The following is a 13,512-nucleotide window of genomic DNA, read 5'->3' on the forward strand; positions in this document are numbered from 1 at the left end:
TCAACTCTGTTGTGGGCCAATTGCTAATTGTTAGATTGCCTCAGGTCAATACTTGAAGATGGACTAGATACGTGTAGATAGAGGTAGAGGTGTACCAAGGTACCGAAGACTACATACGGTACTTGACATCCAAGCATAGCTAGGAATTGAAACGGAAAATTTTATGGGAAATAACCCGGAATCTATGGTCGAAGCTGTTTCGCCGTGATATCCCACACGTGTACACTTAACCGCTCCAAAAAAACAGAATTTCGCGATTCAAGGGCTCCAGAGAAGAGATCAGAACTCACAAGGGTAAATCGACTTAGTCTCCAAATTGAGCAACGTACTTACGTATTCATGCAGGGCCGTTATCAGCTCTCGATATATATCCCCAATGCATCACATGTCTACGTCTACTCTGCCCCAAAAAGAGCACAGCTGCATGTATGATTTCCCCCCACCAATAGGAAGCAGCATGTGAGAAGAAAAAATAATCGTCATTAGGAGTAGAGTAAGGAGACATCACCGCGCGGTATCCTCAAAGAGGCGCACATGTACATTGTGCGGATAAGTTCTGAAATTTTTTCAAAACAAGGTTTCATGCACTGTTTGTCCGTGCGGATATAATACTGTAACATACACCGCTTGCGGCGGTAAGACACTGACATCCTGGAGGGCAAAGTCGGAGGGCCATCTACAGCTAACGGTCTACTCTAGTCATCCTGAAAAACTATTTCAGTGAACCGATCACAGAATATCATTCGTTCATCTGCTTACTCTTGATCATGCATGATTCTTGATATCATTCTAAGACGCCAGGCGAAGAAAAGTACAGGTAAGCAACCAAGACAGTAATAAGAAACTAGAAGCACAAAATGAAATAAATAGGAATAGTTTTAACTATTATAGGTCAGAAGTTTTTATCTTTAAATTTGTTAGATATTTTTTTGAAAACCCCCTACAGAGTCATATACCGTGAAAAGTGAACCCATGTAAGAAAACCCGAACCGTGCCCCAAACAAAAAAAAAAAGAAATTTAACGTAGTATGCTCCAGAATGCGCCTAAAGAATAAAACAAACAAGCAAGCAGATATCCGACCATGAAGATGAAGAAACGTAGGACAACATATGATGAAACTATCAGAACAGCCGCTGGTCTATATATCCGGACGAAATGTAATGTCCAGATTTTAAACAATCGCACAGGTAGATGGAGAGAACCTGCAATTGAAAGTTAGTATTAATCAAATTTTCATGCAAGTTGGGCACAACTAACCATCGATGGCTCTCAATTTTTTTTATCCATCCAACCACTATCTTAAGCCGCTCCCTCACGCTAGTACACACCAAAAGACGGTATTTCTCATCCTCCGCAACTGGCAGAACACTCGCAAGCCAATACGGGAACATTGCTGCATCGTCGGGTCGGTTCCCGAAGGCAAGAATATTATTCTCGTGAAGCCATGGGGCGGAGATTGCTTGCATTTGATCGACAAAATTGTGCCCAATCTGTAGAAGAGATTGGGTTGGAAGTCGTGTCCACGGAGGAGAGAGATCTGGGGATAAATTTATGCGCAATGAAGTATCAGACACTTCCAGAGCCTCCTCGTCAATGTGCGGAATATCGTCCACCCGCTCTACATCCGAGACCATATAATCATCACGAATCCCCCATCTTTTGACCCTAAACCTAGAGATTCCTACAGTCCAGATGTCGCTGCGACCATCCGGGTACATATTAGCGCCTTCAATTTGGAGCATTGTTCCATATTGCATGAATGGTACAACGCCAAGTTCCCCTTGCGGTTGTCCAGATCGATTTGGTAGTAGCATGCCAAATCTCCTAGTACCGTTCTCGCATACTCGTCGTATCATCAATCGGTAGCGGGGTTCAAAAACGTGTAGAGGTGTCGGCATGCCAGGGTAAGAAGCTGTGCATACGAAGATTGGTGTATTCAAGTCGTCGTCTTCAGAAGCAGAGAGTTCCTCCATTACAGCTGTTGCTCTATGTGCCAAAGCCTCTGAACATAGACCAACCAATATATCTGTTAGACGCTTGTTACTTGATTGTGCCGGAAGAATATTTGGAAGATGTAGCTGTCGTCGACAGGCAGGGCAATGTTGCGAGTGGTCAAGTACGCGCTCCAGACATTTCCGGCAAAATGTATGTCCACAATATGTAGTGATTGGATCTAGAAGAAGTCCATAGCAAACTTGGCATTCCATTTCCGACATGATTTTTGTCCTTAAAGTTTGCACAAGCTCCCGGTCAAAGGCAGCAGAGTCGCAACCATCCGGGAGAAGTGACGTGCAGGTGACATCTGTGTCGTATGGAAGTTCGGCTTTCCTCACAAGCGTGTAAATAGCCATCAAACGCCCACCGCTCACTACCCATTTCCGTTCCACATTTTCACCTCCATCTGATTCGACGTCCGATATTTCAAAATCCAAAATTTCCTTAACCTCCACAGGAAACGCCTCCGAACGATGACAACCTAGATCCTTCTCAAAGATATCCGTCACCTTCGATAATGTTACATCTAGCGCAATGTCTGCAACCGAATGTTCTTTCCCACACTCCATAAACGGACACTCAAATCCTTGCTGTCGTCCTGGTAATGGTGGATAAGATATGTTTTGTCGCAAGTAGAACCGAGGAAGACACTGAAGACATATCGAGTTCCCACAGGGAAGTGTCCGGGGTTGCTGAAGAGGGAACGAACAGACAGAACATTGCGCAAGCCGTACAATGGCCCGAGCATCATGAAATCCGTCACAAGCAGGCTCCTCAGAATATGCCCCAAAACCATAACTTTCTCCATTGGAAATAATCGTATATATTACCGTCAGGCTAGTCAAGTGCCCTTTGTCCTATGTTAGGTCCAGTGCATTTAACGAAGATAGCTACCCCAGGCCTATTTATTAAGGAAGCGGTCCCTGCTGACCAGCATGCAAGAGGGGCGGGTGTGTGGGAGAGAGGCAGCGGCCAAGTAAGAAAAGGGAGTCGAGGATATAGGAAGTGGGAGAGGGGGGGAGGAGGGGGGTGAGGGGCAATGGGAGGAGGAGCGTGTCTTTAAAGGAGTTAGGAGGTAATTGTAGTAGTGTTGCTGCTTATGGTGGTGGTAGCAATGGCGGCAGTACAGTAGTAACGGTGCTGGCTTGTGGTAGAAAAAGGACGGAAAGAATGATCCTCGGGGGCACTGATGATATGAAGAAAAGCAAAACAGAGAAAGCAATGAGGTAGTGGCTCGTAATAAACCGCACAAAAAGATCTTTGCCACAGATATTTGGGGGGGGGCGTATTTTTGAAGGATGAAAGGAGGGAGAAGTGAGTTCCTTTTAGCAGTTTCGAGACGTGACAGACTGTTCTTGGAGAAAATGCCGTCTACCGCTGCGAGGCGTATCCAGTCACTTTAGGAACTGGAAATGTATTTTATTTTATTTAGATAGACCAGTGTTTTGGTCTGAAGTACCGCAGTGAGGGGAGAGGGCAGCGTAAGCAGAAAAGAGAAGGGCGAGGGGGGTGAATTTACTGGGGGGGGGGGGGGGAGCCGATTGAAGTCTTCGATCTCGATTGGGGATCGACCACTGGTACTGGGTCCTCCGATGAGAAGAGGCTGTTGTTGGACCAGCAATGATGAAAAGAAGAGAGAGGCTACGGGCAAGGAATAACAATTGGCAAGGGGATAGCTAGATCTAGCAGGACGGATATATTTTATTTTTATTTAACATACAGTATATATGATAGGTAGAAAGGAACTGAGCATCGATGTTACATGGCTTGTTCGTACAATTGTTGGAGGTACTTATTCATAACCCCCCCGTGTTTTTAGGTCATAGATCTCGCATCATTAATTATCACCTCACCTCACCCTCCTCTCTTCACTTCCATTCCACCCTCATCCTTTACCTGTACCAATTCCCGTGCTGGCATATCTTCCTTGTGGTAGCCTCAGGAGCATAAGAGCTACAAGAGGGATCCCTGTTTCCCCAGTTCCTTTGTCCTCTTGAACCTCATGAGCCCTGCAAACTACGTTCTGTACCTGTTTAATCTTCTCCATACAGAAAACTACAGCCGGCTGCACCTTCTGGGCAGGGACATTTGTCCTAGAGAGTGGCCATTCACAGAGTAGACGAGTGTAGGGAAGGAAGGAAGTAAGTGAGCGATGCCCAGCAAGCGTGATCTTGGATTAAGAGTTCGATGTGTTTTCACGGATCAGGACTCTGTGCTGCGATCGAGACTTTCTGTCCTCGTTGCAGACCTAACTCGTTAGGAACCCTTCGAACCAACACACACAAGACTCATCAATATCCTCCCAAAACAGGCTCAGGTACCACACCTGGTGTGCATACGCTACTACGTTTATGGTAGTCTACATAAACACTCAACACACACCACAGTTCATCACTCTCACACGCATACTCCATCTGGTACTTTGAGAAAAAATAAAAATACATATACATACTTTGAATGGCACAGCAGACTTACACTTTCAGCCCGACTGTCCTATCATTTATTTTTCACCTTTTTATTTACTCTTGTCACTGGATGTTGCTTTACTCCTTTCCCTACGGATCACCCGGTTGTTCCTACAGATAACGTTACCACGCACTTGTAACGCACAAAATATAACAGGGTATCCAGATGTATCAGGCTACACAACCTCATACTCATGACACGTTCGGGGAATCAAACGCGGAAATTTATTCAAAAGGACCACCCCTTCTCCTCTCCCGTCTGGAATCCAGATTAAAGTAGATTGCCGCATCATATTTAGATGGGCCCCGTGAATACTCTAAAGCAGAGTGTGTGGTACTCCACACAACCCACAAAAATCCACAAAACCTACAACCCTCACTCAGATAGGAAATAAAAGAAATAAAGGAATAAAGAAAATAAGAGGGAAAGGAGTTCGTAGGTGCACTCTAGAGTTGGTACATGTATGTACTCTATCGGTATCTGGAAGACCTGCGTATTAAATACACATGTGCAATGTATGTATGTACGTCCTGCATGAAACAGGGTATGTAATGTGAGAATGTGTGAACGCGGTCTGCGCGTCATACATTCAGCCACCAGCCCTGGAGATTGGGCGACAGCTCGCTTAATACAGTATGCGTCGATCTTTCTTCATCTTTGTTCAACCGCTCAGCAGAGCATCTATCCTTGATCCAGAAGACGCATCATTCCTCGGTTCTCTGCTCTTCACCCAGCAAAAGAGGCAAACGTCCGTCAATGTAAGTGCCCCGAAATCGTCCCGTAATTCATAAGGCATCGTCCTCCATCGCATTGTTTGTTTTTTTGATGCAGAGATTTGGAAATTGCGGGATCCCTGGGTAAAAATCTAACGACTTGCAATTCATAAACGTTTGTGGCTTGGTGGTTCTTTTGTAGCTTAATAAGTAACTACATAATAGGTAAGTACAGACTTGCATATCCGCACTCTAACGCTTCTGTCAGAATAGTAACCATTGACTTGGCATTAAGCTTAGAGCCCATGGGATAAGAAGCGTTACAGGATGGAACTGAGCTATGTACTTTGCGCCAAAAAAAAAAAAAAAAACCCTCCTTTTGCCGAACCCGTTCACCCCCATAACCCAACCAGCCACATAAAACGCGGTCTTTAAAAGTACAAGCATCTCGTATTTTACAAGCTCAAAAATAGATAAAATGTCCGGGAAGAGACCGAAAGACTCAAAGGGCTACCGCACGTCTTCGGGTGTCTGCGGCGATTCTATAGAATCCTGCTCTGCTCTTCCATCCCTTACTATCTGTTCCACGACAGACTTGTCAAAAAGGTCAATGATATACCGTCGGACATGTTGTCGATACCGATACGATTCTAGTAACGTCATGACTCGGCGATACAGATCAGAGCTCTGAAAGTGGGACACATGATTCGCTTTCAGCCTGTAATTTTTACTGTTAGCTCGGTCTATAGGTAAGGTGACATAAATTCCTGACCTATTCAACTCCTTCGTAGATGTGCCCTCCATAATGTGGTTGTTCAGGTTCGCGATGGCCGTGAGTATTTTTGCATCGAGTGGATCGTCACCAATCACAGATGACAGTGGTGACGGCCGGTTGACTGCGTTGGTCTCGTCACCCGTATGTACCCAGGGTCGGAGCTGTATATAGATTAGCTTGTCAGTCTATAGATGTAGGCTTGCAGTGCACTAGGATAAGACTTACAGAGAACAAGCGCCCGAGCTGCAAAGGTACGCAGAACCCCAGAGAATCCCCCATAGTAGAGGTGGTACCATCCCACCCATGTTCGAGAAGGATTTCTAAGCCTTGCATGGTTTTTGAGATTAAGCCCAAGACAAAAAATGCAGTACCTTTGAGAGTTAGCACCTGAGATTGCTCTGCTATGTTGACGATCGCTTCGACGATGTTTGCTTCATCCAAAAACGGGGCTCCGAAGGGCATTGATCCAATGTTTCCCACGGCCCATAGGCAACCTTTGACCTTAGTGACGATCTCCAAATCATCATCCTCCAAGCCATGCTTTTGAATAAACCACGCAAATTGATCAAAGTGGCCCTTTTCTCTCAGCAGGATACACCCTTCGCTTGTTCTGGCTAGCTCTCGGTAGAAATGCGGGGGTACTATGCCCATCATGTCTCGGTCTATCGCATTGATATCACCTGGGCGCTTCTTTACAGGCTCTTCATCGGCAAAAGCTCTCGCAAGTGACGCCTCAACAGTCAGAACGTACGAATCATTACGCCCCTGGCTAAATGTCAGTCCATCACCGCCAGTGAAAGAAAAAAGATTCACCAGGAATAACTTACATGAAACCAATCGTCCATTTCCCTGTTGATGTAATCAAGCTCATTTAGGTAATGGTAGCCCACGGATGTCGATAAAAATCTAACAAAATCGTCAACATACATCATCGTCTACATCGAGGGGTAGCTACAAACCTCAATAGTAGCGGTGCACCGATTTCACCCAGGTGATCGAGCTGTGGCCGGCGTTTAACCACATATTCTAGGTTATGTGTCGCATTGCAAGCCTCTTCAAGAATTTTTACCGCAGTTTCACAAACCTCGACATCAGGGTCATAAAGTTGAGTCATAAGAAGTCCTATTGCCCATTCTGCTGTCTCGTTGCTTTGCTGGGTTTGTGAAGGTGTTTTCCCGGCAGATGTGGTTGAAATAAGACTTCGGAGATGGTTAGTGGCAAATAGCCGCGCAGTCTAAAAAGTGTCAGGCAAGCCCCTTTGTGTCAGTCATAAGATGGAGAATATCACCTTTGGACCCGCAGTTAAAACCTTCCCAAGAATGATTCGGGGATGACCCTCCCTAATATATGGAATTAGTATGTTTCGACTAAGGATATAAAGATATATAAATCATCACTGGTTCCATACAGAGTAAAATCCATATTTAAAACAAAGAGTTCCATCAGGTCTGGTCTATCAGGTAAATCGCTGATATGGTAGAACATATTGAACATGCGCCAGCGTTCCATCATTCTGCGAGAAAATTAGCTACGACTATAGATATTGACAGGAGTAACCCACTGAAGACCTTTCGGGTCACTACTTAATGTTCCCAGCATAGCGAAATAACCGCTGCTTAGGGTGTCTGCCAATCTCGAGGTGGAAAAAAGCGGTTCAGGGGAGGTGATTCCGCTCATCTAGTATATATTAATCCCTGCTAATGCAAGTGGGTTGTATTTGGATCTTGTAAACTCACTCGATCCAATTGTGCCAAGCATTCAGCGATCTGCCTTAATATCTTATTTTCACTCAAATATTTGACGCCTTCGGCAGTCTTTAAAAGAGTTTGGAATAGAGCACACCCTATCCTAACATACCGCTGGTTGGGTTTTGTGTTTTTGACATCTGAGAACTTGTATTTGAATGGCCGGTAGAAAGACATCAACCTCTTCATGAATTTAGTTCCCTTAATCGCCTCTTCAAGTCTCTTTGGATTGAGTAATGGGCCTTGAATCATCTCATTTAGGGAATCCCAATTCCACTTAATGTAGCTTTTCGTGTTCAAAACCTGTAGGATTTAGTTAGTCATAAGTCTTAAACCAGTCTGTCAAAGATTCTGTACCCCGCTTTCGACGATTAGTTGTGAAAAGTGCTTTTCATCGATTGTCATATTTATCTTCAATTTTAGTTCTACCTGTCTCTGGCCTCTTTTCTCTTCATCGAGGGAGGTGCGTTGGGCGGTCTGGGTTGCCAAAGAGCGATGCAATGTCCTGTTAAGACTATCGATTTGGTAGACAGCGGAAGAAGCAGCAAACCGACCATCGATGCCGAATTTTGCTGCAGACTGAAAGAGATCGGGAAGAAGCTGTTGATGTGCACTGTAAGTGCTTGGAAGTAGGCGACTGGCTAACTTTAAAACTTCCCCAAGGAGAAGAGTGGTTTTTCGAACTATTGCTGGATCGCTGTTATCCTCTACTAAGGCCATCAAAGCCTAAATTTCTATATTAGCGGCAGGATTTGGTGTGATAGACTCAGGTACTAACTTTTAGTAGACCTGCTTCAAAGAAGACTGCAAGTAGCAGAGCTGTGAAGTGATCAACCAGATTTCCATGATCACTATCTCCTTCTGATCTTGCGGGCTTTGTAGACGCTTCCGATTTGAGATTGGCCACCCTCCCATAGGCTGGTTATTGAGTTAGAAAACGCAATCTTACCATCAGTTCTCTGCAGGATATCTAGGCACTTACTAGTAAGCCGACGACCAGCGAGGAAACTAGAGGACCACGAAGGAGGTTTAATCTTAAAGATATCAAAAAACAACTCGAGTATTGTATCCTTGAAACTGTTAGCAGGTCTCGGGCGGGTCCATAGTTAGTGAAGGGGATATATACTCTAACGCTAGGAGACGGTATGAATAGAGCATCAACCAGAGACCTTGGAGCGCGTAGATTGTACATTGTTAATGCCAGGAGGCCTACAGTTGCGATTAGAACAAAGATATATCTCTCCGACCGGACCTCGGTGTTGTATACCTGGCCATGACTTGAGCATGCAACTGATTACTTTTGCGCTAGACTTCAATTTCTCTTCTGGAACTGGAACTTTTACTGAATGACAATCCGTAAACACCGAAAAAACAACCTTGATACCATGAATATCAGAGCCAAATAAGATTCAGAACATGGTATATGACTAACCTCTATATCGTTCCCTGGTCGTATATATTTTCTCGAAGAAGGCATGTCCAATAAATACAAAAACGCCAATGATATCGTATCTGAAAGTTCGTAAGGTCCATCCGAAAGAACTTGGGTAAGTATTCTAACACCCCCAGCAGCGACAACAAGTGATGGGTCCAAGATCACTGCATGAAAGATTAACAAAGATTTGTGGGGAATTGGAGGAACGAGCTTACAAATTTCGGCCAAGGTTTCCATAGAAATTGCTCGTAGTCTATCATCAGTTTGTTCTGCACATGCAACAATGCCTCGAACAATCCCTCTAGAGATTTCTTTGACCCCCCCAGGGACTTCTATGAATGCACGTACAAACTTTAACGCCTGTTCACGTTCCACATTGGCCCTCGAATCTTTGATTAATGAGCTAGACAAAAGAGTTCAGTATATGGTATTACAACAGCTGATTGCAAAAATTCCGTACCCAATAGTAATATAGTCTGTTCGCAAGCTCCGGATGCTTCTGAGCGAGTGAAGATCAGTAATAGCGTATCTCGTTATACGGTAACCAGCCGCAACTACTTCTTTGGCCTCGTGAAGAAGCATGAACTGAACCCTAAGCCCGAAAGTGGACCACGATAATTCATATTTGAGATTTTGATGCCGTTTGAATAGCATGACCAAGCTATTAGCCTTGTCCACATAATACTCCGGCTTTTTGTCCTTCTCCTCCAAATCCCCCAATAGCTCCGCGAGCGTTATTGTTGGCGATTCACTCCCGGGATCCCACTCCGATGTACCTAACACAGAAATCCCATTTGCCTCGTCCGGCCTTATAGGCGTCCCCTGGAACTTGTTTCCTTCTCGTGGCCTCCGTGGAATATCTTTTGGCTTTGTTATCGCCTCAATCTGGGTTTTGAGTTGTGTAATCTCTTGATTCCTGGCATTGTACTCCTTCTCTGCCTGGTTTCGAGCCTGTTTTGCTTCTTTGATCTTTTTTGAATCCAGAACTTGCAGCAGGTTTTCAGCTCCTTCTTTGTATTTGATAGCTCTGTTAAGTTGATCGGTAAGCTCCTCGACCAATCTCTCCGAAGTTAATGGACTAGTTGAGCTCGGAGTATCGACTATTCCTGAAAGACCACTTGGTGTCGGTACAGTGGTGGTCGCACTCCTTAGACTTGCACTGAAGCTTCCCGGCCCATTCACAGTCGTGCCTCCAACACTCATACCGGCAACGCCGCCGTAACTAGCACTAGGTCTGATGCCATTGGTACGAGGTTGAAGTAAGACTTCTCTATCACCTCCGCTGGCACCTCGAAGCCGGGGTATGGGGGATGCAGTTCCAGATACCGACTTTGGGGATGAAGTGAAGACGTTGGACATGGTTTGCACTCCCATGAAGCACCTGTTCGAATCAGGGTCGGGTCAAGCTTCCGATTGAAGCTTGAACATGGATATACGAGATAACGTGGGAGATGGCGGGAGAATGTATGATGCCCCGGTCTTCCGTGACGGTGGAGAGCAAGTCGCGTCGTGGCAGCCCGAGCTTCCAGAGACGGGGGGAGGTTACTGGGCAGTCACGGAACGACGATGTTCACGGGACAGATGAAACGACGTTCCAAAGCTTGGATACGTCGAAGCTTTTGGTGACGCGGGGTCGATTGTTGGGTAGATTGGAGGGGGGTATGGCCCGGGGGGTGGGGGAGGCTAAGGTTGAGTTGAGGCTGGGAACAGACAACACTGCCCAAAACATGAAAACAACGGTCCCGACAGCCTATCTGACGTGGAAACCTTCAAAACGAAACTGCTCATACCGCTGCACAGGCATCCTCAACTTACACGATAAAGTATCCCGAAGGGTTACAGGTGATTCTTACAATTCTAAACACCACAGCATTGTAAAGGGATTTCAAATTTAAGTCTCTGCATCTGTGGCTGATCCCCGATCCCCAATGTGGCAGAGTGTTTGAATTGACTGCTCGACCCACCTCTTCCCTCGGGGCTTTCCACACCTGCTGGCTCGTAACTGGCCGGCATGGTAGCTACATGTACTAGGGTGTAGCGAAAAGTGATAAGACAAATACACCTATTCACCGTAACATTTCACTTATCAGATTCTGATCACTTACCCTCAACACCCGGTACATACTGTACTGTATTTACTAACGGTTATGCTAAAGAACAAAGTTGATTCACTGTCAATGGCACCAGCTATCGCATATGGCCGGCCGGGACTCGTTCTCTTCTGTAAATTTCCGGGGAGATACAAAGCAGCCCTACACACGTGTGTGTGTGATCATATATGCAGATAAGAAGTATGGAGCCAAGATATCAAGCGTTTTTCCTATGGGCGGAGGATAGCCGACCATACCCTTCGAGATGATACTCTTCTACTAGCGGAGACGGAGGTTTGACATTGCGGGGATCGCCGTACGGCTACCTCCGCTAGATTGGTAGAAATATCGAACGGTTGCCGTACGATGCCCTCTCTAAGGTACAGAAATTCCGAGCCGAGCGTACCGGTCCGCCTCTTGAGAAATATTAGAAGGGGACGAAAAGAGATGCAGCAAAATTTGGAACCAATCAGCGTGCAGCAAAAGGCACCCAACGCCTAGAAACGGAAGTAATTGCACAGCTTATAGCTTAACCGCTATTACTCTTTTCAATGCTCCGTGTAGGGAATCACCGCTGATCATTGTCCCTGAAAAGCCCAAGATAATGGTATGCTAGTCTAATAACAGGTTGGGGGCTGGAACAGGGCTACGGTACTGTATGGATACTTCCTTTAGTACAATGAAGAGCTCTGATAAGCTATATAACACCCCAGATTCCCGCAACTCTGGGCCGTCTTCTTGGGAAAACAGCACTTAGAAGCTGTCAAACACACATCCTAAAGCTCTACAAACTTCTACACCCCATATAATCCTCCAATAACTTTAGTAATGGCATCACAAGTCTCTGCAGCTCGCTATGGAAAGGTACCGTGACCAATGCCATTTCGAACGCGTGAGTGTACTTGCTGACTTTGAGCCCAGGACAATATTCGGCTATACAAAGTGCACCGGGATGAGGCTACGAAGACTCACACTGTCACAGAGATGACAGTTTGTGTCTTGCTTGAGGGTGATATCCAGCCATCGTATGTTCCCTTGGGTTTACTTCAAAACGAGTAACGTCAGCTAAATGAGTATTGTAGATACACACACGCAGATAACAGTGTTGTGGTCGCAACCGACACAATGAAGAACACTGTTTATGGTGAGTAGAGAGCTTTTTCTGGTGATGTTCCAGCTCGCTAATTCAGGGGTACAGTTCTTGCAAAACAAAATCCGGTCACGCCACCGGAACTCTTTGGTTCCATCGTGGCCTCACACTTCCCAGCAAAATATCCCCATATCCACGCCGCCCATGTCAAGATCGTTACCCATCGATGGACACGTATGAACATTGATGGGAAACCACATCCTCATTCTTTCCTCCGTGATGGCACGGAAACTAGGAACGTAGATGTGACATGCAGAAGAGAAACTGGTATTACCATCAGATCTGGACTTCAGGGGCTTTTGGTGTTGAAGAGTACTGGTTCCGCATTTCACGGCTTCATACGAGATGAATATACAACTTTGGGCGAAACCCGGGATCGGATATTAAGCACTGAGGTTGATTCAACCTGGGAATGGAATTTGTTCAAGACCCTCGATGACGTCAGGAAGCTCATCCCTAACTTCGATGTCGCGTGGCAGAAAGCCCGAGACATCACTTTGAAGACCTTTGCGGAGGACAACAGTGCTAGCGTTCAAGCTACCATGTACAAAATGGCAGATCAAATCCTTGCTGCAGTTCCACAAGTAAATCATGTGGACTATTCGCTCCCAAACAAGCATTATTTTGAGATCAGTAAGTCCACCAATAAGGCCACTCCAAGTATGGCAGCAAGCATATCAAAAACTAGGTGTTACAAAGCCTTGTTTTTGGTTGTAAATCACATGTTGCCTATTTTGGGTTGCGCAAGGCTGACGAATAACACACAGATCTCGAATGGTTCAACGGACTGAAGAATACAGGAAAAGACGCTGAGGTTTATGCTCCACAATCCAACCCCAATGGGCTCATTAAATGCACCGTTTCAAGACCTGGGGCCTCGAAGGTCCTCTCCAAACTTTAGATATATCTCTCATAAGTGTATTTCTATTCAGGTATTGTGGTAAACATTGTGTTTATATTTATGTTTCATCCTAATACCGAAACAGTTTTGAGTGTATCAGGTATTAGTATTCAGGGAGAATAATGTCATGAATTTATGTACTGTTTTTTTTTATACATATATATCTAAGTTAGGGTGTTGGTCTGTTTCATGAATTAGCGGAAGTCTTTAATTTATATATATACAACCTCTATTTAACAAG

General features: G+C 45.3%; 4 protein-coding genes across 4 annotated transcripts; 1 reads left to right on the plus strand and 3 right to left on the minus strand.

Moving 5' to 3' along the window:
• Positions 1 to 1,172: 1,172 nt before the first annotated feature.
• LAJ45_01967 (uncharacterized protein) lies at positions 1,173 to 2,804 on the minus strand (the record flags this gene model as incomplete). Its single annotated transcript, XM_046111559.1, has 3 exons — positions 1,173 to 1,203; positions 1,259 to 2,505; positions 2,574 to 2,804. 3 exons carry the CDS (start codon positions 2,802 to 2,804, stop codon positions 1,173 to 1,175), a joined length of 1,509 nt encoding a protein of 502 aa, XP_045975503.1.
• A 2,873-nt stretch (positions 2,805 to 5,677) lies between these two features.
• LAJ45_01968 (uncharacterized protein) lies at positions 5,678 to 6,229 on the minus strand (the record flags this gene model as incomplete). Its single annotated transcript, XM_046111560.1, has 4 exons — positions 5,678 to 5,732; positions 5,795 to 5,893; positions 5,948 to 6,111; positions 6,176 to 6,229. 4 exons carry the CDS (start codon positions 6,227 to 6,229, stop codon positions 5,678 to 5,680), a joined length of 372 nt encoding a protein of 123 aa, XP_045975504.1.
• A 41-nt stretch (positions 6,230 to 6,270) lies between these two features.
• Positions 6,271 to 10,489, minus strand: LAJ45_01969 (uncharacterized protein; the record flags this gene model as incomplete). Its single annotated transcript, XM_046111561.1, has 16 exons — positions 6,271 to 6,276; positions 6,338 to 6,715; positions 6,778 to 6,856; positions 6,910 to 7,184; positions 7,239 to 7,290; positions 7,359 to 7,463; positions 7,512 to 7,627; positions 7,687 to 7,998; positions 8,053 to 8,421; positions 8,474 to 8,613; positions 8,678 to 8,765; positions 8,822 to 8,904; positions 8,963 to 9,071; positions 9,128 to 9,294; positions 9,346 to 9,533; positions 9,591 to 10,489. The coding sequence occupies 16 exons, from the start codon at positions 10,487 to 10,489 to the stop codon at positions 6,271 to 6,273; spliced, it is 3,366 nt and encodes a 1,121-aa protein (XP_045975505.1).
• A 1,282-nt stretch (positions 10,490 to 11,771) lies between these two features.
• LAJ45_01970 (uncharacterized protein) lies at positions 11,772 to 13,271 on the plus strand (the record flags this gene model as incomplete). Its single annotated transcript, XM_046111562.1, has 8 exons — positions 11,772 to 11,780; positions 11,865 to 11,876; positions 11,934 to 11,982; positions 12,047 to 12,084; positions 12,142 to 12,245; positions 12,303 to 12,364; positions 12,419 to 13,003; positions 13,138 to 13,271. 8 exons carry the CDS (start codon positions 11,772 to 11,774, stop codon positions 13,269 to 13,271), a joined length of 993 nt encoding a protein of 330 aa, XP_045975506.1.
• Between the last annotated feature and the right edge of the window lie 241 nt (positions 13,272 to 13,512).

This window comes from Morchella importuna (assembly GCF_003444635.1).
Source record: "Morchella importuna strain M04M26 chromosome Unknown Morimp01GS003, whole genome shotgun sequence".
NCBI classification, from domain to species: Eukaryota; Fungi; Ascomycota; class Pezizomycetes; order Pezizales; family Morchellaceae; genus Morchella; species Morchella importuna.